General features: G+C 35.6%; 1 protein-coding gene across 3 annotated transcripts in view; it reads right to left on the minus strand.

Annotated features, from left to right (window-relative positions):
• DIP2B (disco interacting protein 2 homolog B) overlaps positions 1-24,642 on the minus strand; it is a 179,977-nt gene that overhangs the window by 48,596 nt on the left and 106,739 nt on the right. For 2 of the 3 annotated variants that reach the window (XM_016151835.2, XM_036236234.1), the window contains exons 4-8: positions 17,968-18,093; positions 7,591-7,803; positions 4,683-4,838; positions 4,088-4,207; positions 1,411-1,608 (exon numbers count right to left, since the gene is read on the minus strand). In XM_016151835.2, the coding sequence (XP_016007321.1) occupies positions 1,411-1,608; positions 4,088-4,207; positions 4,683-4,838; positions 7,591-7,803; positions 17,968-18,093 (813 nt within the window). The remainder of the gene's footprint in view (positions 1-1,410; positions 1,609-4,087; positions 4,208-4,682; positions 4,839-7,590; positions 7,804-17,967; positions 18,094-24,642) is intronic. The other variant, XM_036236235.1, reaches the window with a different exon arrangement.

A 24,642-nucleotide genomic window follows, 5' to 3' on the forward strand; every position in this document is an offset into this window, starting at 1 on the left:
ACAGGCCTACCTCAGCAAAAGCACATTCAGCTCCTAATCACATTTAATAAGACGATGGCGGCTTCCAATGACACATTAGACAAGCACCCCCACCAGAGAGATCCCCACCCGAAACCCTTCTCTAGGAGCCAGTCCTGCCTCCAAACAAAAATAAAACATTACCAGAAGCTCATTCTGGTTTAGATAATTTTTCAAATTCTTTTCTGAAATAATATGAATATCTTTAGAAATAGGTTGATGTGAGCTGGTCATATTTAAAGAAAGGAAATGACTTTTTATCACAGGACTGAAAATCAGAAGATTACATTATTCTAATCTTTTGTGTGAAGAATCACTTACATACCTAGTATTAGATACTTGAAGTAACTGCAAAGCAAAAGTGTGACTCAAATAATTAAGTATTTCGTACCACAGTATTCAGTGAAAAGAGACAAAATGGAAACTAACCATGTGAAACATGGACATACTCAAAGATGTTAAATAAACATGCAACGATTTGGCCAACTACTGCTTTAAGGGTTACAGGGATGAAATTAATATACAGCTTCTGAAATGAATGCTAAAAACTATTTTCTGGGGAGGTGAAGTAAGCCTATTCTTTCCCTCCCCCTCCTCCCTCCCCTTAACCGCCCTTAGAAATTCTCATTTTAGACTATAAAAAACATAGAAATCTTGTTATTTTGAATAGATGTTAGTTTTTCATACAACTCATTCAGATGGGCATCTAAGGTTTAAACTCATTTCAATCTGCATAATTCTTTAAATAAAAACTAATTTTCTTCTAAAATTATTCAGTATTTAGGTCTATGGACAATGTGTTCCACTTGTAAAGAGAAAAGTGGAAAATGTCTGAATAAACTAGTACAAAATCTCATAGTCCAGATTAAATCCATTCTTCTTATTTTTTTTAAAAAAATAAATAAAGTTATTTTAAAAAGAATTTATAAAAAAAAATCAGTTACTTTAAAAGATCATTTACAAAAGAAAAATAAAAAGTTTAGCTGGGATGCAAAATTAAATGGAAAATCCAAAACTAAATGGAAAAGAACTGATTGTTCAGGATAAAGTAAATAATAAAGATCTAAAAAGTAATTTTTAATTTTTTGATGAAACTATATGGTTTTTACCATACACTATTAATCCTGCTCATGTCTTCCTAAAAATCCTCTAATGTTAAAAATCAGTGGATCTATAAAGTCTCTTCTTTTTGCTCTTTTAAAATATTAGTGGGCTTGCAAATGTCACATTAACAAAAGAAAATATTTGGTAATAGGTATACTTAGAACTTAGGATCCTATGAAAATAACTTAAAAGTTCTGCAGAAACCTAATAATCAGCAACTGCTAAATATCAAAATAAAAATACCACCCATGAAAATATGAAGAACTATTAGGAGAAAAGTAAACTCACCATATGTAAGAGTGTAAACTGGTTTCCCTGTCACATCCAGTGCAGTCAGACAGGGGCACTTTGCCTGAGTGGTACCCCAGCGCTGCAGGGCAGACTCAAGAGCAGGAGGCCAGTTACAGATGACTCCTAAGGGCTCCCCCTTCACAGGGGTCACCTGCCGTCCCTCAGGCTTGGGTTGGTTGGGGTCTGGCTGAGGTACTGTACCAACAAAATCCAATGGGTTATAAAATTAAGATCCAAAATAAGTACAAATATTAACTAACAAAAAGTAGGTCTCTAATCTCAAACATATATTCTTTTCCCTTTATCTGGTTTGAACTCATTCTAAAAAAGATGTCATTAGAAATGGCAATCCACAAACTGGGCCTTAATTCGTTTTCCCACATAACTGTAAAATCATATTTAATATATTCAATGCAACAAACCCTGACCCTGATAATGAAAAAGCACTGAACTGCGAGTCAGGAAACCCAAATTTACATTCACTTTTTACTAGTGTGACTTCAGACGAAGTGAGTTATCTGAGCTTTGTTTTCCCTCATCAGTAAAATGGGGACAATGACAGTTATACCACAGGGTCAGTATTAGACGCAAACCAGTAATGGGCACGAATGTTACTTCCATGTCTCTGCACCCCTGCACACATCTTATATGGCCAATCCCTTTGTCTCTGAGGAAACACATCCTTTTCAGGATGCAGCTCCAACAGTACATTCCCTGGAAAGCCGTCCCTGGCCATTCATTCCCCAGTGTTCCCACACTATGTGGTAGTCCACCATTATTAAAGCATCAGGGATCCTCAAGGGCTTCTATTACTGTACATGTTTTTTTCTCCCTAAGACTAACAGCTTTTTGAAAGCAGGCATGCTTCTTTTTCCTCTTAGTGCCTATAGTGCCTAATACATAATGGTTGCTCAATTTGGGAGAGGAAAAAAAAGTTCTAGATTATTAATATAGTTATTTCAGAAATTGGAGGTGAATAACATTTCATTCTTTCATATAGATGAAACTAAAGTCCTCTTATTTTTCTCCAATAAACAAGTATTCAAATAATAAAAAGCAAAAAAAAAAAATCTCACATTCTTTTGAAAGATAAATTACACATAACAAAAAAGTCGAGTATTTACTGGATGCCAATTCTGTGCACAGATGTGATCAACACTGAGAAAATAAATATTGCATGCATCATTCTTTGAACAAACATTGTTTCTAATAAAGCTAGGTGCAAGGAACACAGAATCTATGCTAAGAATATTTAGAGTACAATGGGGACACACATTCACACACAGAGCTAATTTTTCTACTGACATAAAACTACCGAAAATAGTTTCACTTCCCAAATCACTGCCTTAGGTAAATATTTCAGCTGCCCTTCTACTTTGTATATTCCCAGACCCTAAACCACCAGATTAAGTAAAAAAAAGAACATGGGTGATTCTAAATAAATTGTTTTATTTTTACAGACTGTATAAATGGTAGGCATAGTCTTCTGGTCATAAAGGTCTATACACTATTGCCATGCACTAGGCCTCAATGCAGACCCTGGAGCATACTCTTTCAGACTTCCAAAGGCATATGGTAATCAGTACTTAAATAAACAACTCTTACCTATTTATAATTAGTGAAAAGCTCTTAGCTCTATTCTGCCAATGAAAATTGTTCCAGTATGATTTCAAATGAACCCTGACCTTCATTTGCCTGGTCAATACACAATGCTGAAAAGACTTGCAAGGCTCTTACTAGCATGAGCACCTTGAACATTATTGCATCGAGAAAGATGTCCATAGTTCAATGGGTTTAGTGACTCCTCAAGAAACAGAACTTCAACTTAACCTTATATGTCAGGTTGCTTCCTGCTGCATAAAGAGGGCTAACATAGAATCTAGTCTACTAATGTGCCTAGCTGCATTAACAGGTCAGATGTGATCAAAGCCTACTACTAGTCACAAGACATAAAAATGAACTACAAAGCTACCAAGGCTTAGGTCTTTTGATAAAAACTTTTGTTAGGTAGATCTATTTGTCACCTAGCTTCATTTCATCTATACGCCCAGACGTTCCCTTTCTAATCCTTCCTATTAAATTCTAGAAATCATATGATTTCACCATAAATATTTTTTAAATCATTGAATGAATAAATCACTGACTATTACTACTTTCTTGATGAAACCTTCCTTAGCACACAGATGGAAGTGATTTCTTCCCTTCTCCAACTGCCTATATTAGTTGATATACACTTAGTGGCTAAACTCGGTTTTCATATGTATATATTTCAGCACTGGTCTAAACTGTAAACATGAAGGAAAAAAAAAGTGACAGTATTTTTATGAACTTTTTTCACCATCTACCATATTATCTTACAGAAAACAGACCTATATAATGTCAAATATAAATAATTTTAAAAAGTATCTATTTGGAAAGTTTGTAATTTCAAAGAGCATATTTCCAAGGATAGTTCTATGCTATATAGTTATCTCTTTGCCCTTCTCTCCCCTCCCTCCTTATTTTTCATCTGAGATTTAAAATACAAATTATCTTCAGAGAAAAAGAGCAGAGAACTATGAACTCTTTTAACCAAAAACAATGCCTTGTTCACCCTTAAATCCTATAGTACCTGACATGTAGTAATTGCTTAAGAAATGTTTGTTTTTAGTATTATTATTATTATTATTACTACCTTCCACAATTTCTTCAGAGTCATCCACAAAAAATTCTTTTAAGGGAGGCCTTTTGGGTCTTTTCAGAGTGTTGAGAAGCTGCTGGATTTTTGTGGATACTCTGCTATTGACAGGAACACCTATAAGGGAAAAAATGGTTAGTTAAAACGGACTAATTTTAGAGATATTTTAGTTCCTCAACTGTCTTTGGAGTTTTTAATTTCTAATGATGTTTGGCCTTTGCTCACAGTCTTATTCTATTTCAAACTTGTATGTGACAAGTTTATGACAACAAAGAACAAATATGGTGCTATTATTAATATATTGCTTAAAGATTTCAACTAATCTTCCTTTTCTCTTATAGCATTCTTTTCTTTTTCCATACTAAATTTTTTGTTCGAAGTATCTTTTGAAAGTACAAACTAAGCCTAAACAAGTGTCAGTGCTGCCACAGTACAGACCATTGAAAAGAAGGCATTTAAGATGACTCGTGTTAGTGGGTTTACTGCAGCATAGTTCTGCTACTACTGGAGTGGTCAGGCGCTACTGTTTATAATTTGAATTTTTCCAGTTTAATTAAAATTCCTTATTTAGCGACCAAAAAGAATTCCCTACCATCAGCTGTATCCATAAGGCTGGACCTGTTGGATCCTTTGTGCATGCCTTTAACTATCCCCGAGGGGGGCAAATCAATATTTGCTGGGCGTATTGAGGAAGATGATGATGAAGAAGAGGTAGTTGTAGTGACATCAGGGGGAGCTGAGAAATTCTCTAAGAGGGAAGAAAGCAAAATTTAGAATTATTTTACAGTAACGATAAAATAAGAATCTTTAAATCTTTTGTTGTTTTTTAACAAAGGAGAAAACTATGTAAATTGGGTATAAGCACTTATAAAACAACCTTTTAAATCAAATTCTACCAGCAAGATATAATAAGAGAGGAAGTGGTTAAGCCAGGGCTTATCAGCTTTCCACAATTATTATTTTCAAGAACTCGAGTAGCCTTAGTAAGATCAAATCCCATATCAAATGTTTCTCAAAAACATTCTTTTCTAAACAGAAAGAATGGTAGAAATCCAATGTCATATAAAAACAACCATCATGAAATAAAAATTCCAAATGACTTCAAAACGAAACCAACGTGAGTATGATAATATGGATACTAATATTCTAGTCTCTTGTGCATTTCTTCATGTTTATGTTGGTTTATGTATATAATATTTCTTCTTCCACTGAAGACAGTAATAGTTTCTTGGGAGTCAGTCAGATCACTCAAGTTTCCAGATGAAGAAGACCAGATAAGTCTACTTCTAATATTGATAAAATAACCCATAGGTAACCTGAATCTATTTGACAGGCAAGGTGCTTCCCTTGCTCTAAACATGATTAGTGTTCTTGTATTCTGCTTCATCTAGTGATTCTTAATATAAAGAAATTGAATGATATAATTGGGGGATTCTTAACATAAAGAAACTGGGCAACGTTAAGTTGAAAGAGAGCCATTCAATAGGGATGTGTTACAAAAAACTTAGAAGAAAACATAAAGAGAAATACAAAAAAATTAGAAAAAGTAAAATATACAATTCGCAAGAATAAAAAGCCATTTAAAACGTTTCCTATGAAAAAGGAAAAAAGCATAATATAAAAAATTTCTAAAGTCAATTTGAAAGTAAGGTCCCTATGCCCCAAGAGTCTGTAATTACTAGTTTAATAGTTTTTAAAGTTTTAAATATACTACTAGCACAAGTATATTCCAGTATATCCCTTCTGTAAGATAATGTGGTAACAAAGCATTAAAAACAGACATTTTTATTTGATCCAGCAATTCCACTTATAAGGAATATGTCCTAAAGAAATAATCATAAAAGTGCACAAAATTGTGTGTTCAAAGATGTTCACTCCAGCAGTTTTAGAACAGCAAAAAACTGGACATTTCTTCAATGTCCAAAATAGGGAAATGACTAAATAAACCAGGGCATAGCCATACAGTAGCATATTTTGAAACCATTAAATAGTATAATCCTATACTAATGCTATAACAGATGTTTGTGATATGTTACTAAGAAAAGCAGGTTATGAACATTATGTTTAGTACAAGTGCATTTTTGTAAAAATAAAACCAAAACTCTACATATTTATTTGCAAATAAAGTCTAGAATGATATACACTTAAGTGTTATCCATGGGAAGTGGGTTTATAGATTATTTTATTTTTATTTTATCTGTATTTTCAAATTTTTCCACTAGAAACATGAATTACTTCTTGTAAACAAATATTCAAAAGGCAATAATGTTGGATAAGAGGGTTTTTGTGAGTACCTAAACAAATAACCTCACATAGCAAAAGCAACGGAAAAATACGAGGTCAGATGAAATCACCTTATAAACAAAAGTTCAGATAAAGTTAACTAGGTATCGCATAATATTTTTAAGACGTGAAATTGCTCTCTTTTAGACAAATGTGAAAATAAAACCTGACTCAACAATGGCTGTTGCTTAACCTCCCAAATAGAAGAGTTGGTGAGCATGCTCACTTGCAGCTGCTTTAGGAGGTTCAGTGAGTTACAGGGCAGAGTTAAGAGTGCAGGACAAGTCACTGCTGTTGGCACTTGGTTTTTAAATGTGGGCAATCATACTCTCAAGGTAGCTATTTTCTTTAAATAAAAACTGTAGGCTTGAACTGAAATTTTCCAAGTTTTTCTTTTCATAACTCAATTAACAAAATATACAGGAAGTGATATAGAAAGGTCACCGATATGAAAATTAAGACACCGGAATACAACTGATCGTCAAGGGAAAAAAAGTATCACAGATTCATGATGTTTATATACATCACTTAGTGCAATGTGTACCAACCAATTAAGCAAAAGCAGAGATCCGAGCTACACCTTTATCTACAGATGTCACACTCTCTTAGAACACACACACATACAGACACACACACACACAAAAACATAAAGCAGAGCCAAACAAAAGCATTGGCAGGCAGCAGGTAGCAGCTTCCAGAGTACCAACATCATCAGGCTACACACTCTAGTTGTAGCAATAACACAGCAGCAAGGACAATAAATCCAGTCTTTGTGCTAAAGACAAAAAGGCCTCACTGATATTGCCTTAGCGCAGAATTTGCTCAGGTTTAATGTCTTTTGTTTGAGATAATGTAGAAAACAATCGTGGGAAAATCTAGGATGTTCTATATTTTAACACCTTTTAACAGATGGAATATTCTTCAATAGAGATAAACCCATGCTCTAAGACTGGTGTTGTATCTTGCAGCTTGAGTATTGCTTATGGAAATAGCTATGGCTTCAGGTGGGCAATACTATGTAGCAACAATGCAGATAATAGCTATCATTCCAAATGTATTGCTGGTGTTTCCTTCTTTGCCTCATTAAATGTCATGATCTTTCTGATTCTATTTTTTTAGGCCACTCTGAAAACCTAATACAAATCATAAACTCTTTCCTGGATACTGGGAGCCAAATGAAACATAATTTGGGCTTCTTGGGTAGACCCAACTCCTACCTATTCGAGTATTGGCAAATACATCAGCTAGAGACCCACTGGTTCCTTTGACCTCTCCATGAGACAGCGTAGAAGATGCAGATGAAGAAGTGGACGATCCCTGAATTGAACGGTTGATCCAGGACTCAGCATTCTGTAAGCTCTGTTGCAAGGCAGCAGAGAGCGCAGCTTGGCGTCTCAGAGAGCCCTCATCCTCAGAGGCCGAAGACGTGTCTGTGTGGAATTAGAAAAAAAGTTGTTCTCGATCCTGCCTAGAACAGAGAGCTTTGAGTTCTTGCTCATTGATCACACATTCAATTTTGACACCAGCAAAACATTCTCACTCTTAAGGTAAAATAGTAGGTTAAGTTTCTACAGAATCTCAAGGAAAGGTCTATGGACCAAAGCCTGCAAAAAATAAAAATAAAAATAAAAACCAGCCTAAATCTACAGGTAATTTTAAGTTATTTTTTAAAAACCCTTTTAGAACATTTAAACTTCATTGTTTTTCTGTTCTGAGCTTAATTAGTATCTAAGTTCTTCTGGCCTATCTTATGTTCAAATACTTCTCAAGTGCTTATATAATCCTTAGTCTATTAGAGAATCTTGTGATAGGTTGCTACACTGATTTTAACAGGTATTTATTAATTAGTGTCTACTTAAATGGAAATGACTATGATAGGAAGATATAAAACCTCATTTTGTTACCAACCACTTAAATGTCAAACAGTGAGTAAGGTGCTGGAAAACTGATGTGGAAGAAACAATGCTTAGCCTGAAGGGCGGTCATGGTTTTAGTGGGAAACCCAGCTGGTCACTCGGCACAGGTAGGCTTTCCAAAGATGGTAAGAGAGGACACTGATCTGCATTTCTCTCCTTAATTTTCAGAGGAGAATTGTGAGAAATTCACTGATATCTGTATTTAGCCTGGTTCAGACTTGAGGAAACTAAGGCCTAAATTAGAAAAGCATGTTGAAAAAATAGATAAAGAAAAGTTCAACTAAATACAGGACAGCCAAGGAAGCAGAAGTCAGAGATTTTATTCTAGGGCTCTAAACTGACAGGGCATACAAGTTAAAGGGGCATTTGGTCTGATGTAAGACAAACCCTTTTAAGTTACTTTGGGGATTACAATTTATGGCCTATGGGTTGAATTTCATTCTTTTTTTTTTTTTTTTTTTTTTTAATTAAGTATTCTGTAGTTAGTCCTAACAAATACTTTCCTGCAACTCAGGTAAAACTATAACTCCATGTTCTCCTCTGGTTCAAAGAGCCAAAGAGATAACACTGTTAGCACTAGGCAATGAAAACCACAAAAGACTAACTTAATCTAGAAGTCAAATTTTGCAGGTTCAGAGTAAGAGAGTTTATCCTTGATACCTCCTGCTCTGGACTACCTCCAACTTATTATCTCGTATTGACGAAGATCTGAGGCCCAACATTTTATTTATTTATTTATTTATTTATTTTACAGTGTACTATAGAAGTACAATATATGCTAGGAACTATGTCAGGTTCCAGGGATTCTGAGATATATGAGTTCTTATGAGACAGTAAGTGCCCTAAAGAGGCTTATAGTCTAGCACAGGAGACACACAAGAATATAACAAATGCTAAGAAACAGACTAAGCAAAGGTTTCAGTCTTGGGGCACTAATTTCAGTGGGGAACTTCAAGTCCTTCTGTGTAAATGGAACAAAGACTGAGGAGATAAGGGGCATTAGATTAGGCTGGAGAAGCAGATAATGACTAGACCCAAAGGAGATAAAGCAAAGAGGTTCTTTAAAGGGGAACGAGATCTACAATGCACAAGGACAGTGGCTAAAGGAAAATATAGAGAAAGAAAAGTAACAGTGCCTGTAACCTTTCATTTAAGGAAAGTGTTTTTGCATAATTTCCAGAAATTATTCTAACATTTTACCTGTACCTTGGGAGACAGAGACTTGTCTTTGCAAACATGCCAAAGAAAGGTGGGGGTGGGAGGAACGGGGCAGGTGAATCTGACCCTAAGAATAAAGTATTTTCAGGGTAATACATCTCTGGATCCCATGAACTCCACTAGATTTACAGGCTGTCTTTATTGAATCATTTCTTTAAATCTGCATTAAGTCTAAAATCAGAATAACTCAATTTTCCAAAGACAGTAAGAGCAGTATTTTATGATTAGGTTTATGGAAAACTGGCTTTATTATGTTTCTATATTAGATCAATTATGTAATTTGGTGTATTGTTTCAATTCAATTACTTCATTTGCCTGCCAGTCCTCCTTACAGTGTTTAGTGACTACAACTGTGGGGCAGCTTGGCTTAGCGTAGTGGAAAAACATGGTCTTGGTGTCCATTTTCCATTTGAACTCCAGGGTCCACTGCTTACTAGCTTTATGACTTGGGGATAAAATTAGCCATCTGAGAAGGCTGGTTATTTGTTCAGCCATTCAACAAATACTAAGCACCAGACACATTTGATAGGAATAAAATGGTATGCAAGAATACACAGGCCCTACTCTAATAGAATTTAAGAGTCTTATAGGAGTTCAGGGCAGGCACCCAAGGAAGTGAGACCTAAACCAAGGCAAGAAGTATAAGTAAAAATTAGTTCTAAGGAGCATAAAGGTGGGGAGAGAGAAGAGTCAGGTAGAGGAAACAGTTTGTGAGAAAGCTGGAAAGGGACAGAAAACAAAGCACATTTGAAGATTTAAAAGAAATGAGCTGAAGTACAAAATACAAAACTAGTAGGGATAAAAGATAAGGCTAGACAAGTGAACAGCACTGAGTTGCTAAGGGCCATGCTAAGGAAACTCACCTTTATGCTAACTGCAGTGAGAGACCACGTAATGAGACAATGTACAGAAAGCACCCCCTTAGTGCCAGCACATAGCAGGTGAACAATAAACATTAGTTCTCCTTCTCCTCCTGAAATAACTCCCTCTATATTAACCTACGGACACAAAACTGTGAATGGGCAAAGCTTAAAGCTGATCATGTGTTAAGATGATACAAAATGTAAGCACTGCCTTGGGACTACATTCTTTTAAAAATAAAAATGGGCTCCTTTAAATATTTATATGTTTATTTGGCAATTTTTTTAAAGTAACTATCACCCAGGAAATTGCTATGGATTAGTAAAAGGTTGGGCAAGATTAAATTAATATTAATAGAAATAAAGCTATCATGTTCCTATTTATTCTGCTCCAGCTGAACATGAATTCACAACTGCTATCTGTCATAACTAAAGCTTCCTTGCCTAAGCTCCTGTATGTTAAGAATATAATAGGTCTACACAACAGCAAATAATTTTGAAAACATGGTTTGCCCTTTAGTTTAATTTTATTTTGGTGTAATTTTAACACTGATCACCAGAAGCCTAAACTCCATTTATAAGCAATTAGGAAACATAAACAATTAGCTTGCTTATTTTAAAGAAAGAAAAGTCCTGACTTTACTAACTGCTCTTAACTACTGTAGCATTTTTAGTCTTTAGCCATGTGTGGAAAAGACTCCCCTCTTCTTGGTGGAAAATATATTTATTGTATCTAAATAATGTTTATTAATCAATAAATTTCTAAATTAAATTTAAACAATTACTATATCCATTCCACTCCAGAGAAATGAAAGCAAAGACTTGTATATGAATGTTCACAGGAGCTTTATTTGTAATAGCTAAAAATGGGAAACAACCCAAATATCCATCAACAACTGAATGGACAAATTGTGGCATATTTATATGATAAAATATTACTCATCAATAAAAAGGAATGAACTACAGTACTAACACACACAACATGGATGAATCTCAAAAATAATTACACCGAGTAAAAGAAGACAAATCTTTCCCCCACCTCCCAAAAAAGTACAACTGTATATTGATTCTACTTATATAAAATTCAATACAATGCGAACAAATGTATAGTGACAGAAAACAGATCACTGGTTACTTAATGGTGATGGAGAGAGGCAGGATTACAAAGGAATCATTAGGAAACCTGTGAAACCGAGGGTCCTTAGGACTTTGATTAACTTTATGCTCTAGAAATCACCCCCACCAAAACACACACACACACACACGCACACACACACACCCTAGCAGAAGATAGTAGCCCAGATCTGACTAATGGTTATATGGTCTGGACCTCCAGCAGGCTAAAGATAACATCTTGACCTAACTTATGTTTCAGTTCCTGAGCCTTAAGGTAGAACGACCCCTTGGCTACTTTCCTATGAGACTGGACAGAGGGACTCCAGAAAATACCTTAGAACTGTTCTCAAGACCTGAAGAAAGGATTCATTACTACTCTGACCAATCAGTTCCCAATGCAACCCAGTACCCCCAACCCTCAGTGTCTTGTGATTTTGCCTATATAATCTGTAACCTGTAGACCACTGAGGAGTTCAAGCTCTTGAGCATTAGCTTCTGATTCTTCTGGATGGCGCCATTCATAACAAAACAGCCAATATTCCTCCACTGCAATTCTTGGCATTTAGTATTCGACTGCTACACTGGGTAGACGAACTCTTTCTCTTCAATAACACTCAGGGCAGTGGGGAGGGGTGATGGACATGTTCATTATCTTAACTGTGGTGATAATTTCATGGTTTTGCTATGTCAAAATTTAGCAAAGACATGCTATAAATATTTGTTTATTTTATGTTGATTATAATTTGATAAAGCTGTAAAAAAAATTAATTTAAAAAGAATTATGGGGGTGAAAATGATGCGTTGGTGAGAGGATGGTAACATCCGGGAGTCAGTCTACACAACAGGAGGCAAAAGAAGTTTCTCTGTAGGCACGATAAAAGTTTGAAGCTTAGGGGAAAATGTCTTTAGAGACCCAAGAGAAGGGCAGCCTAGGAGTAAAAGCATATATGGAAGAGAAGATTAAAAGGTTAGTTCTGGGTGCAGGCCAAACTGAGCCTACCTTGGACTACAATTCTGAGCAGCTTAATCTAGCACAAAGCCCAACCAGGGCAGGTACTGATTTACCAGACAAGCCTTAGGGAGACTTTCAGAACTACCCAAGAGATTTTCAGCATCCCATAATAATCTGTCTCTATACACAGAGAAAGGCTGGGATTGAAAATCAGTATTTAGAGCCTAACTGGCAGGAGGTCCATGAGTTGTCAAACCATTAACATCCAAAAAGGATACTTCTGAGAGAAAGCAAACTCACTATTAATAATCACTCCAGAGCCACTCTACCTATAAAGGATCTCCAGACACTGTTTTTCTAGGTATTTCCCCAGATCTATAAAAAAAATGGTTTACAAAATTAATTAACATTACTAATTATATTGAGGTGAGAGATTTTTTTTTCACTTATTGCCTATTTGCAAAGTTAAATCAAACATGCAGCAATTGTTAAAACTCCAAAATTAACAAAAATATATTTACTAACAATACGGTAGAATAAGAGGTAATATGCCAAGTGGTAGGAATGTGCTTTTAAAGTCTAACTGCTGGATGTTGGGTAATTGGTTCTAGGGGTCTTCATTCTGTTTTTTGTTGTTCTTTACCTATGGATTCTCTCTCACAGTGAGTGTGTTCTATTTTTGAACTGTTTGCTCATATTCGGCGGACCTTTATCTGTGGGAATCTCAAGTCCCTGGGTTGAGATTATATCCTTCCAGAAACCTTTTGTGCCAGAGGTTTTTACGTAGTTCACTTTTTAATGCTAGTTCTTACCAGGAGCAATAGTGAAACTTAAATCTTGTATCCAGTGACCACAGATTCTTAGAGAAGGTCCCTGTGCCCATTATCCCAAGGCCAGGCACAAGGCAAGCTACCCCGACATCTTTGGCAGTTTAATTTTTTCAAATACACTCTTCTGCTGAACATACAAGCCTCTCCAGGGATCTCGAGTCTAGCTTCCAACCTTACATAGGTCCAAGGTTTTATCTTTTCTACCCTTATGGTAACTAAAACTTAGGTCGCTAGTTTACTGCCTCTTTCACCCCAGGGGAGCCAAAGTGTGCCCTATCTCACCACTCTGATTTTCAGTGATTGTGCTCACTTTAGCCTTGCATGTTATTTAAAAGAAAGCTGGTTGCATTTTATCCAGCATTTCTAATGGGAAGTTTTATTTCTTCCATTTCTAGGAGAAATTTTTCAGGTTATCTAGAAACAGAAGTCTGGGAAAGTTATTGAGCCTCTCTAAACCTGTTTTCTCGCCTGTAAAATGGGACAGAGGATCATCATCAAGAGAACTAAAAATGAAAAACTATATATTAAGCACTTAGCCTTTTGACTAGAACACAGCAGATACTCAATTAATGGTAAATATAAAATTACTTTTATTGGCAAACCTTAAATTTTACAACCAGCTATTGAAATAAACAAATTCAGCCTGACAAAGTGGGTTTTTATTGTGCTTTGGCTTAAAGAATATTAAATATTACTAGTTTCCCAAGTAACTACGGACAACTGCTCGTAACCCTTACCAATAATAAAAGTATGCTATTAAAATGATCCAAATCTATTCATTAGAGTACATTTTCAGAGGTCTGATTTGCCAGCTGTTTACTTTGCAGTTTTGAATAAAATTAGAATACTTAGGAAAAACTCCCCAAGTTGGTAATTCAGGCAGGTAATCTCTTTTAAATTCAAATTAACTGACTGGTATATGCTTGGAGCTATATGCTCTCAGAGGGCAATAGCTATTCAATTTGTTTGGAATAATACCTATTTCAATGCCATGCATACGTGCGTATCTATGAAGTAAAAAAAGAGTTCCCAAACATGAAATGACAGTAGAGTGAAAAACAAAATCAGGAAGACTTGAGTCTGATGTATAATTGCTGTCTGACCTGGGGCAAATCCCTAGATGACTATGAACCATTTCTAATGAAATATGCCCTTCCTCCTTCACAGAGCTCTTGTAAGGGGTAAGTCGGGCAGGGCAGCCATGGGTATGTGAAAGTCCTTTATATGGTGTAATTATTAAAGTATATTATTGAAATACGCTAAAAGCATAACAATGCCCCAGTCTGTCCACAGGTGTCAAGAAAAATAGAGAGGTAAAATTCTTCTTGTCTGGCCCTATGAATTACTACTACAATCACTTTCAAGCAGGGCCCTGTGTGAGACAGACGTCTAAATTTAAGCTTCATTCTACCCAAGCCAGTTGAAATAGCTTACTGTGCTTTTGGGTCATTATGTGGTCAATATGGTCATTCGGCTACCCTCGGAATGCAGTGTAGGGTAAGTCCACATGGGTGCAGAAAAAGCTTAGAGGGGGAAAAATATATGCTGCAGTTTTTGCATTGTGTTTATCCCTGTGAATGAGTAATAGGGTTATACAAAGAACCCCCACAAAGAAAGAGCTGAGGTAATTGCCTCATGACATTAGTAAATGATTTCAGCACATAAAGGGAACTGGATGGCAGTAATTCAAGCAGTCTAAAAGACTGAAAAAGGACACAGACACTAAAAGAATCATAGATTGCTACCAACTTGGAGAATTAAAAAACGTCAATCTACAAGATAGAAATCAGTGTAATATCAATAAGCAAATTTTAAGTTGATTGAAACTTTATTATTTGAGCATGATTTATGAATAAAGGACAAATTATTTCCTATGCCAACTGTTAACCATATTTTCCAGACTATATAATACTAAGATTTATGACATATTTTACTCCTTAAATCCGTGTTATTAAATCTCTCCAAAAATAGCTCTATATTGTCATCAATTCAGTAATTTCAATATTATGTGCTGAGTGCCTGCCCCCTCCCCCAAAGAAGCTGACTGGCTAATGTGCTCAAGCAGTTATCCCAGAAACTAGGCTCACACTGGCCAATACATGTAGAGTGAGAGCCTTGACAGGTCAAACATCCTTGACCAGAGTCATGTGTGGTGGGTGTCACCTCTCAGCACACAAAGAAAAACACAACTAAAATACTATGAAACTTGAGGTTAATTTTGTGCTGCAAGAGTGGCACAACTTTTCTAGAAGCAAAGTCATAGGGAGGTCATTTTTATAGCTGCCCAGAACCTGATTTTTTAAAAACAGCCTTTAACTGGCAATAATTAATGTCAATTCTCTTCTTCCTCCCTATCCCTTCAGTGCAGCCTGGGCATTCTTCTAAACACCAGTATTTCAGGGAAAATTGAAGTAAATAGACAAGATGAAACCTACCTGCCATGCCTGGGTCAGACTGTAAGAGGTTCTGGGAGACAGTGATGTAAGTTTAAACTGTAATAGGAATAGGAGACAGCTAAGTCTCTAAATGGTGTCTCTCAGAAGCTTGGAGAGAATGGTTTCCAAATCCTAACTTGGGAACAGCAAATTCCATCTCCCAAAATGAAAGATGCTAACAGACACCTTATGATACAGCTTTTCCCATATTCCCTCACAGTATTTGTCCTAGGCAAGTGTGTATTTATTGACCAAGTGCATCAAGATCCAGCTTCATGTGAGCAGTGTGTGAGAAATCACTACGAAGGGTGCTCTCCATGTTCCTTCATGATGGGAAAGAACTCTATTTGAAATGACAACACTGATGTCCCTAAGAGCACATCAAGGTTTCTCATATACTATTTAGAGATCCTCAGAACAGGAGATAAATGGAGAGGAAATCTTTTTATTATTCTGCTCTGATAAATAAAGGTCTTAAGAGAGAGGGCTGAATCTTTACAATGATGAAATTATTAAAACATGCACGGTGATCAAGAACATTTATACCATATCTTCAAGGTTGTAGACAGAATAGAACATTCCCATTCAGAAATACAGAGACCTGTAGTGAATTCCAAAGGACTATGGTCTCATTCAGCCAGGAACAGCCATGATTTTGTTTCTAGAGTTGGTGAATTCCCCTCAGGCAATGACTTTTGTAAAATGGGATAAAAAAGGTTTCCATTCCTTCTGAGCATTCCCAAGATCCTTTGCTGCACTCTCACATTTAACCCTAGGCCATGAGGGCAGACCATTTACTCTGAAACTGCATTTCTTTAATACAGCTCTGGAGAGGATTGTTTCTAAGAACTGCACTCTACCCTTTGCCATTTGCTACGAATGAACTCTCGGCTGTGCTGCAGCATGATCTGCCAACAAGGAATAGCTACTAAATGAGAGCCCCCTTTGTCCATGAAGGCCCAACTGGTGTTGTGCGAATGAGGAAAGGAAATCATCCAAGATTTTGAATGAGTGGGCTGGAAGTATGCACCATTATAGACAGAAAATGTCTCATTGTGATGATCTGCTAGAGGTATCCTGTGTTACGTTTTGAGAAACACTTGAAGCCACAGAGCTATTTCTCTTTCAAACACATTGACACCACAGATGTAAAGAAAAAAAGCACACGCAGTTAATGAGCTCACAGCACACCCAAATGCTCTGAGAAGTTAGCCCAAATCTAGAAAACTATTACTATGCACCTGGACCAGGGAATAAGATCAGTATGAATAGCTCAACTTGAGAGCTGTGAATCAAAGTCAACAACAGCAATGTAACCTTCCTGGGAATCTCCCAAAAAGAGATGGTAAGTAGTTTAGACCAAAACAGTATGGGGAAGTTCTTTGACCCAAAGATTTCATTAACCGGTAACATGACAGTAGGGACACAGATGCTACACGGAAGCTCTAAAATAGATGTACTATCTTTAGTCTCAGGGGCCTATAGTGAGATCTTGGCTGGGATTTCATCTAAATTTCTTTTTAAGGTTTTAAAAACTTTGAGAAAGCTTCTGAATAAATAAGAAAACTTTAAGTTGTTCCAGTTGCTCCTCAAATGTGAAGTTGTAACTTTTAAATTTACTTTAGAAAAAGTAAGTTCTGAGCCTGAGGAATGGGGATGGGATAAAGACACTTAGTTCCCAACTGATCGCATAACCTCATTATAGAAAGTGATTCTTAAAAATATATAAATGTATATAAAATACATTAATACACATACACATAAACACACATATACAATTTTCAAATTTATTACAACTTCGCATGATGGCTCTCCCACCATCTTTAATGACACACAAAATTTTGTCCTAAATCTACTTACTCCAATGACTACTGCAGAGACAAAGCATCTGATTTAGGAGTGTAAATTTGTTAAGGAAATATATGACTTTGGGTCATATTCTGGATGATAATGAAAACTGCTATTTAACCATAGCAGGACTTTTTCAGATCCTAAGCTTTAGCCTGTATCTATTTATGGCTACATGAGTTTGGGGGTTACAACGAGGATATGCCAGAAATTCAGAAGGAAAAAAACTTCTTAAAGTAGCTTCACTATTAAGGCTTCTTTTTATGTGTTGTTTATAGTGCAACAACCAAAACCTGCCACCTTCAGTGTGGACTTTATATACCTCTGATGAGGAAAGAGTTCTCACTTCTCTGCAGAAAAGAAAAAGTAGAACTAATTTCAGAAACAATTGTCAGAGAGAAAGGTTCTAATAAACCTACCTGGAGGCGTGCAGGCATCTGCAGGAGACTGAACAAATGTGGACCGTCTTTTGGTTGGCATGGGCAAAGCCATTTTCTGTTCTTTATGCTTTGCCAGTGCAGCTTGAACTGCTTCTGTGTGGATATCTGAAAGATTAAACATTTGCATTCATTAGTTCCTGGCTCTTAAAGTGTTCACTTCTGTAGGATAACCTATCACTACCTTAATTGTTGAAAAGGGATGTCTAGGTGATTTCTATTAATTATTTTTGTTAAATATAAGGGCTGATGTTACTTGATTGCCACTTTGGCCACAAAAGAATTCAGCACTCCACCTGAATGACCAATTGGAATTATACATTTCTCCAAGGAGTCCTTAATGGAAAATAGTACTTAGAAACCAAGATCTTAGAACTAGGAGTGCTCAGGGCTATTGTGGTATCTTTCTTCTAAGTCCTTTCAGTGGATAAAAGAATATAAATATAAATATAAATATAAATATAAATATAAATGAATATTCACACATACCTACATTTATTTCCATCAATATATTAAAAACCACGAGTTCCCATTAATACCTCCAACTCCAATTCTGATCTCCCCCCCTTTCTATTTGTAACTCTCTTCTCTAACAGTAAGCTACCTAGTTCACAATATCCTTAATGTATTTTACTTATTCATTATATTCTAGAAAATGAAAAGTAGTTTTGAAATTACTCTCATATAACTATGAAAAATAAATCTTATAACTAGAGTTCAATATTTGTTTGCAGTTCTTTTTGTCTTAGAGTGAGGTAAGGCACTATGTTCAAAAGCTATTTGGGTTAGTTCTCACCTCTTCCCCTTTTGGTATAGTTATATTATTCTACTGAATAACACAGGCTCACTTATTTTTCTTCATATTCCATAGGTCCCTCCCAATGTTGCAGATTAAACGTTATGTGACTTGATAAGAAATATACATTTGGTCTTTACCTAGTTCCTAACACTGAGCTCCTAAAACCCTTGCAATTCCATGAGTGATAGAAGTATCATTTGTTCTAATAAGGCAACTCTTGCTGAGTTCCTGGATAGCTTCAGGATGGGGGCTAGTCACCGGAAAGACCAAGCCTGGAACTTTCAACCTCACCCTTCACCCTCCAGGGAGGAGAGAGGGCTGGAGATTGAGTTAATCACTGATGATTTAATCAAGTATGCATACCTAACAGAACCTCTGTAAAAACCATAAAAAGGGGGTTTGAAGAGCTTCCAGGTTGGTGAATGTGTATCCATAAGCCAACAGGGTGGAGTACTCCAAACTCCAGAGGGACAGAAACTCTTGGACTTGGGACTCTTCTGGATCTCACCCTATGTTCCTGTTCATCTGGCAGATCATTTGTATCCTTTATAATAAACTGGTAATAGTAAATTAAGTATTTCCCTAGGTTCTGTGAGCTGTTATAGCAAATTTTCAAACCTGAGGAGGGGGTCGTGGGAATCCCAATTTAGAGCCAAGTTGGAAAGAAATGTGGGTAACGGGAAACCCACTACTTACAATTGGCATCTGAAGGTGGGGGCAGTCCTGTGGGAATGCGCTCTTAATTGGTGGAGTCTGCAATAACTCCAGATAGTGTCAGAACTGAATTAAATTGTAGGATACCTAACTGGTGTCTGCAGAAAAATGGAGAATTGCTTGATGTAGAAAACTTACACATTTGTTGTCAGCAGTGATGTGACGAGCAAAAGTTTTCTTTTAATTAAGACAGTTCCAAAGGGTAAACTTAAAGATGTGTCTGTCACTGTCCCCAACAATGATGTCTACTCTAATTCCACCTATTCTTTATAGGTAACCTATCTTCTCAGTTATTGGTTTATCCTTCTTATATTTCTTTTTGCAAAATAAGCAGATACGTGTCTATTTTCTCATTTTCCCATATTTCATATACAAAAGTAGCATATTATACATGCATTTTGCACTATGCTTTTTTCATTTAACAATATGTCCTAGAGATCATTCTATATAAGCTACTAGAGGTCTTCTTTATTCTTTTTTACAGCTGCAGAGCACTCCATTGTATACCATAGTTTATTCAACTACTATCCTATGTGTGGGCATTTAAGTGTTTGCAATATTTTACAATTATAAATAATGATGTGACAAAGAGCCTTGTGTAAATATATGTTATACTGATGAGGGTGTATCTCAGGGTAAATTTTTACATGTGAGGCTCCTAAATCAAAAAGTGAATATATTTTTAATTTTGTTACATCTTCCAAATTCTCCACCAAAAGAGTTTTATCATATCACATTACTATCAGCAATGTATAGATATGCCTGTTTCCCAATAGCCTAACCTTCAGAGTGTGCTGTCTAGTTTTTTGACTGTTTCAAGTTTGGTAGCTGAGAAATGATATCTCACTGTACTTTAAATTTGTACTTCTTTTACCATTAATGAGATTAAACATCTTTACAGAAGATCTAAGGGCCATTTAATGTTTGTTTGTTTGTTTGTTTATAAGTAAAGTGAATGTTCTTATTACTTGCCCATTTTCCACTGGGTTTCTGAGCTTATTTACCATTAATTTTTAAGAGTTCTTCATGTGTAAAGAATATGAACCCTTTATATCTGAGACATACTAGAAATATTTTCTTTCAGTTGTCATTTGTCTTTTGACATGGTGGCTTATTGCCATGCAAAAGTTTTTTTTTTTTAGTTTTATGGAAGATCTCAAATTGACAACTTTACACCTGAAGGAACTTAAAAAAGAACAAACTAGAACGAAAGTTAGCAAAAGGAGGAACTAACAAGGATTAGAGAACAAATAAACAAATTAGAGAATATAAAAAAACAGGAAAAAAATCAAATAGGAGTTGGTTTTTCAATAAGATCAACAAAATTGAGACACTTTTAGTTAGATTAAGAAAAAAAGAGAGAAGACTCAAGTAACTGAATTGGAAATGAGAGAAGAAACATAACTGATGCCATGAAATATAAAATTATGATACTACTATGAGTAATCATACATCCCTAATTGGATAACCTAAAGAAATGCATAAATTCTGAGAAACATACAACCTACCAAAACTGAGTCATGAAGAAATAGAAAATCTGAACAGACCTATAACTAGTAAGGAGACTGAATGTTAGCATCCTTAGGATTAAAAGAAAAAAAAAAAGATTTTGTAAATAAATACAAAAAAAAAAATGAACAACCCAATTTAAAAAATATTAGGCAATGAACAGGCAGTTTATAAAGAAACACAAATGAATAATGAACACATCTCCAAATGTCCAATACCATTATTAATGAAAGAAATAACATTCCTACCAGCAAGGTAAGAGAGTGTCTATATCCCCACATCTAGGGACAACACTGAACCATTTCATTTTCATCTTCATGGAAAATGTTATTTAACAGTTTTATAGTAAGTGCTCCTATTCTTGGCTTGTTTTATAAAGTAGTTAAGACATCATACATAAGAGGCACAGCTGGGCTTTAAGGACCAGGGGCCCTTCACTATTAGGACATTACTTTAGATAGACAGACAGAAGGACAAGTGGACGGATGAATGGACACCGGCAGACACCAATCACTTTAACAGTTTAAATTAAGGCAGAGGCACCAACTATTAAATTCTGGAACATTAGAATATCAGATTAATTTTAGCACTACTCTGTGTGCTGGTAGGGAGGAGCAGTGAAATTTTAATTTTGCATTTCACATTCCCTTGCGCTTACAAATCATGTATGTTTGTTTGTTTCTTTGAGCCTGGAATATCTATATAGCAAACAGCTAGCCATCCTTCAAAATGGCTCAGACTTCACCACCTCCGTGAAGCCTGCTGTTGACAGTGCCTAGTAGCCAGGCTCCATCCACTGTTGCTCCCTCTCCTATGCTGCCTCTGTACCTTGTATAAAAGATTCTTGTGTTTTCATCTATGTTTCTCTAGCCTTTAAACTGTGCTTAACTCATAGGAGGTCTATAATAAATGCTTGCTGAACTGAACTCAATTTACCTTCCTTGGTATAAGAAAGTGTATTAATATAGAAACGGAATGGTCCTGGTGTACCAGTGGCAGCCATCTTAGCAAATGTGACCAGAGGCAGAAACCAGATTTGGACAGAGACAGGAAAGTTCTCAATTTGGGTGACACAGAGAGTTACTGTTACATTTAGCTCCCAGCACTGAGTCAGAAGAATCCACATTTAAAGTAAAAATCAATGAAAACAATAACTGATTTAAGCAACTGATTAAACCTTTTCAAATTATTTATCTAGGGCTAGCACTTTAAAAACTATCTTTGTCATTTTTTTTGTTTAAAATTAATATAAAAATTTTGTTATATGTATTTTGTATTTTACCACAATAAAAAAAAACTGGAAGAATTAATATACATATCTGAAAAAGGTCTAAACACATAAAATCCTGAATGAAAATTTTCCCTAGACCCACCAGTTTCCAAAAATAATCCCACCTCAAGAGTTTGGTACATACTTTTCCAGGTTTCTGTGTCTGTGCACATACTAATTATTGTTTTTAATATGTACAAAGTTGGATCATATGCTACTAATTATCTTGCATTTGTTACTTAGAAATATATTTGGTACATCTCTCATATCTGCACAAATAGATCTACCTCACTTTTTGCCTATGAACCTTCATAAACTTTTGAAATCAACTTTCATAGAATTCCATTGTATAAACATACTATAACTTATTTAACCATTGTATTATTATGAACAATACAGCAACATATGCATGTGGGTATATGCATATCTGTACGTGTTTACATAAAATAAATTCCTAGAAGTAGAATATCTGGGTCAAAGTGCATGAATATTTAAAGTTTAAAAGCTATTGCCAAACTGTTGTGCTATCACTTTTAAAACCACGGTACTAACTTACTTTTGGCTCTAAAGTGAAATAATTTCTACTGTGTTTATGTTTCTTATACTATTTTAGTTTCTTTGAAATTTAGTTGAATCAAGAACGTCATATTTAGTTGAATTTATGATGCCATCTTATAAAAAACATATCCTGATCTCGGATATGTTAAAATGCAAAAAGCATTCTTTTTATATTAGATGATATATGATTTTTAGCTGTCTTGGAAAACAAATTATTAACTGCTTATACTGAGAAAAAGCACCTTCTCAACAAAAGAACAGCAGCAAATCAATGCCAACACTTAATAATTAAATATACATTTCCAAAAGTATATTTCTCCATGAGACATGAAACATGTGATGATAGCACACATGCTAAAACTAAGCAATTATTCACATTAAACAAGCTTTAGAAGGCCCATGAAATTTGGATAATTAATAATTACAGAGCACGTTTTTCTCTGCTGCAAGGATTCATGGCATCAGACCACAGAACAAATCAAAACACTGATGTATTTGTTAAATATGAACCCTGGCCCATATATCTATGTCAAAAGGAGATATTTACAGTTACTGTATTAGCAAAGCCTAATAAGAACTAGCAGCTCAGCTCCCTCAACTATATTTGACTTACTCACCAGCATACAATTGATCTTGATCTTTGATAAAGAAATCACTTCCAAAGTTCAGTCCCCAGTCATAGCTGACTTTGGATATCTCTGCCAGAAGCACATGAGAGCTGGGTATCATTTTCCAGCACTAATGTTTGAGCTGAATAAGATGAAACAAATGTTCTTTTAAAGTCCTTTTTTGTTTGTTTTGTTTTGTTTGAAATGGCTAACTGCTCAAAAGATTAACATTAAAGGAGTTGTCAGAATAACTTACAATCAGATCACTTTTCATCTCAGGCATTGTGTATTTTCTGCACTTGTGACCATAACATGCATGTAGAAAGGTATATCATGCCTTAATGTGCAGGAAAAGGAGGTACTAAATAAGTGTATTTGAAATGGCAGACTCTCTTAGCTAAGTACAGGGAGCAGAATTAGGTCAGATGATCTAAACTCTGAATAAATATAAGCTCTTTACACTGAGTCTGAAACATGAGACACTAAGTCTATTTAGATTTGAATATGATTGGCTGCAATATCATAGGTGTTAATAAACCTCCATGAAATAAGAGAAGATTTTCTAGTTGAACTTACTGACATCAGTATTAAATCTTTCTGTGTACCCATCACTTTACCCTGAATGCTTATGATTTTCACTAAATATATCCTACATTCTTAAGTGGTTTTTGCATGTAACTTGTAAAGGTAATCCTTCCTATGACTGGAGTGGCACAGTGGTATAGTTCAACTCCCCTCAATTTCTATAACTTATTTGCTCTTCTTCTGCTACTGTCTTGGTTTCTTCTTATTCATGGAAGCCACAATTCTCAGAACGTGCTGAGCTTTCCTTTGCTATTTAGTTGAGCAATTCCAATATACTTAAAAAAAGTGATCGTCACCAAAAATCATGCTTGCATGCTTCTCCTTTCCTGTTCCCCTTCATGACAGTATTGTAGTACTCTCATAGCTTTCAATATCTTCAGAGTTTTTAAATAACCCTTTCTTCCCTACTTTACCTCCTCTGTGGCCTACATCCCATACCTACCCTTAAAAAAGGCGGGAGCGGGGAGAGTTCCCTATGAGACAAATATCCAAAACTTGACTATTAAACTCTTTTCAATACACCTACACCTAACCAAGACACTGAACATTCTGCTAACCAGTATTTGATTCACAAACTAAACTTTCTGATATTTAGGGTAAATCTAAAACAATTG

Source organism: Rousettus aegyptiacus, unplaced genomic scaffold, assembly GCF_014176215.1.
Source record: "Rousettus aegyptiacus isolate mRouAeg1 unplaced genomic scaffold, mRouAeg1.p scaffold_m13_p_2, whole genome shotgun sequence".
In the NCBI taxonomy this organism is placed as follows: Eukaryota; Metazoa; Chordata; class Mammalia; order Chiroptera; family Pteropodidae; genus Rousettus; species Rousettus aegyptiacus.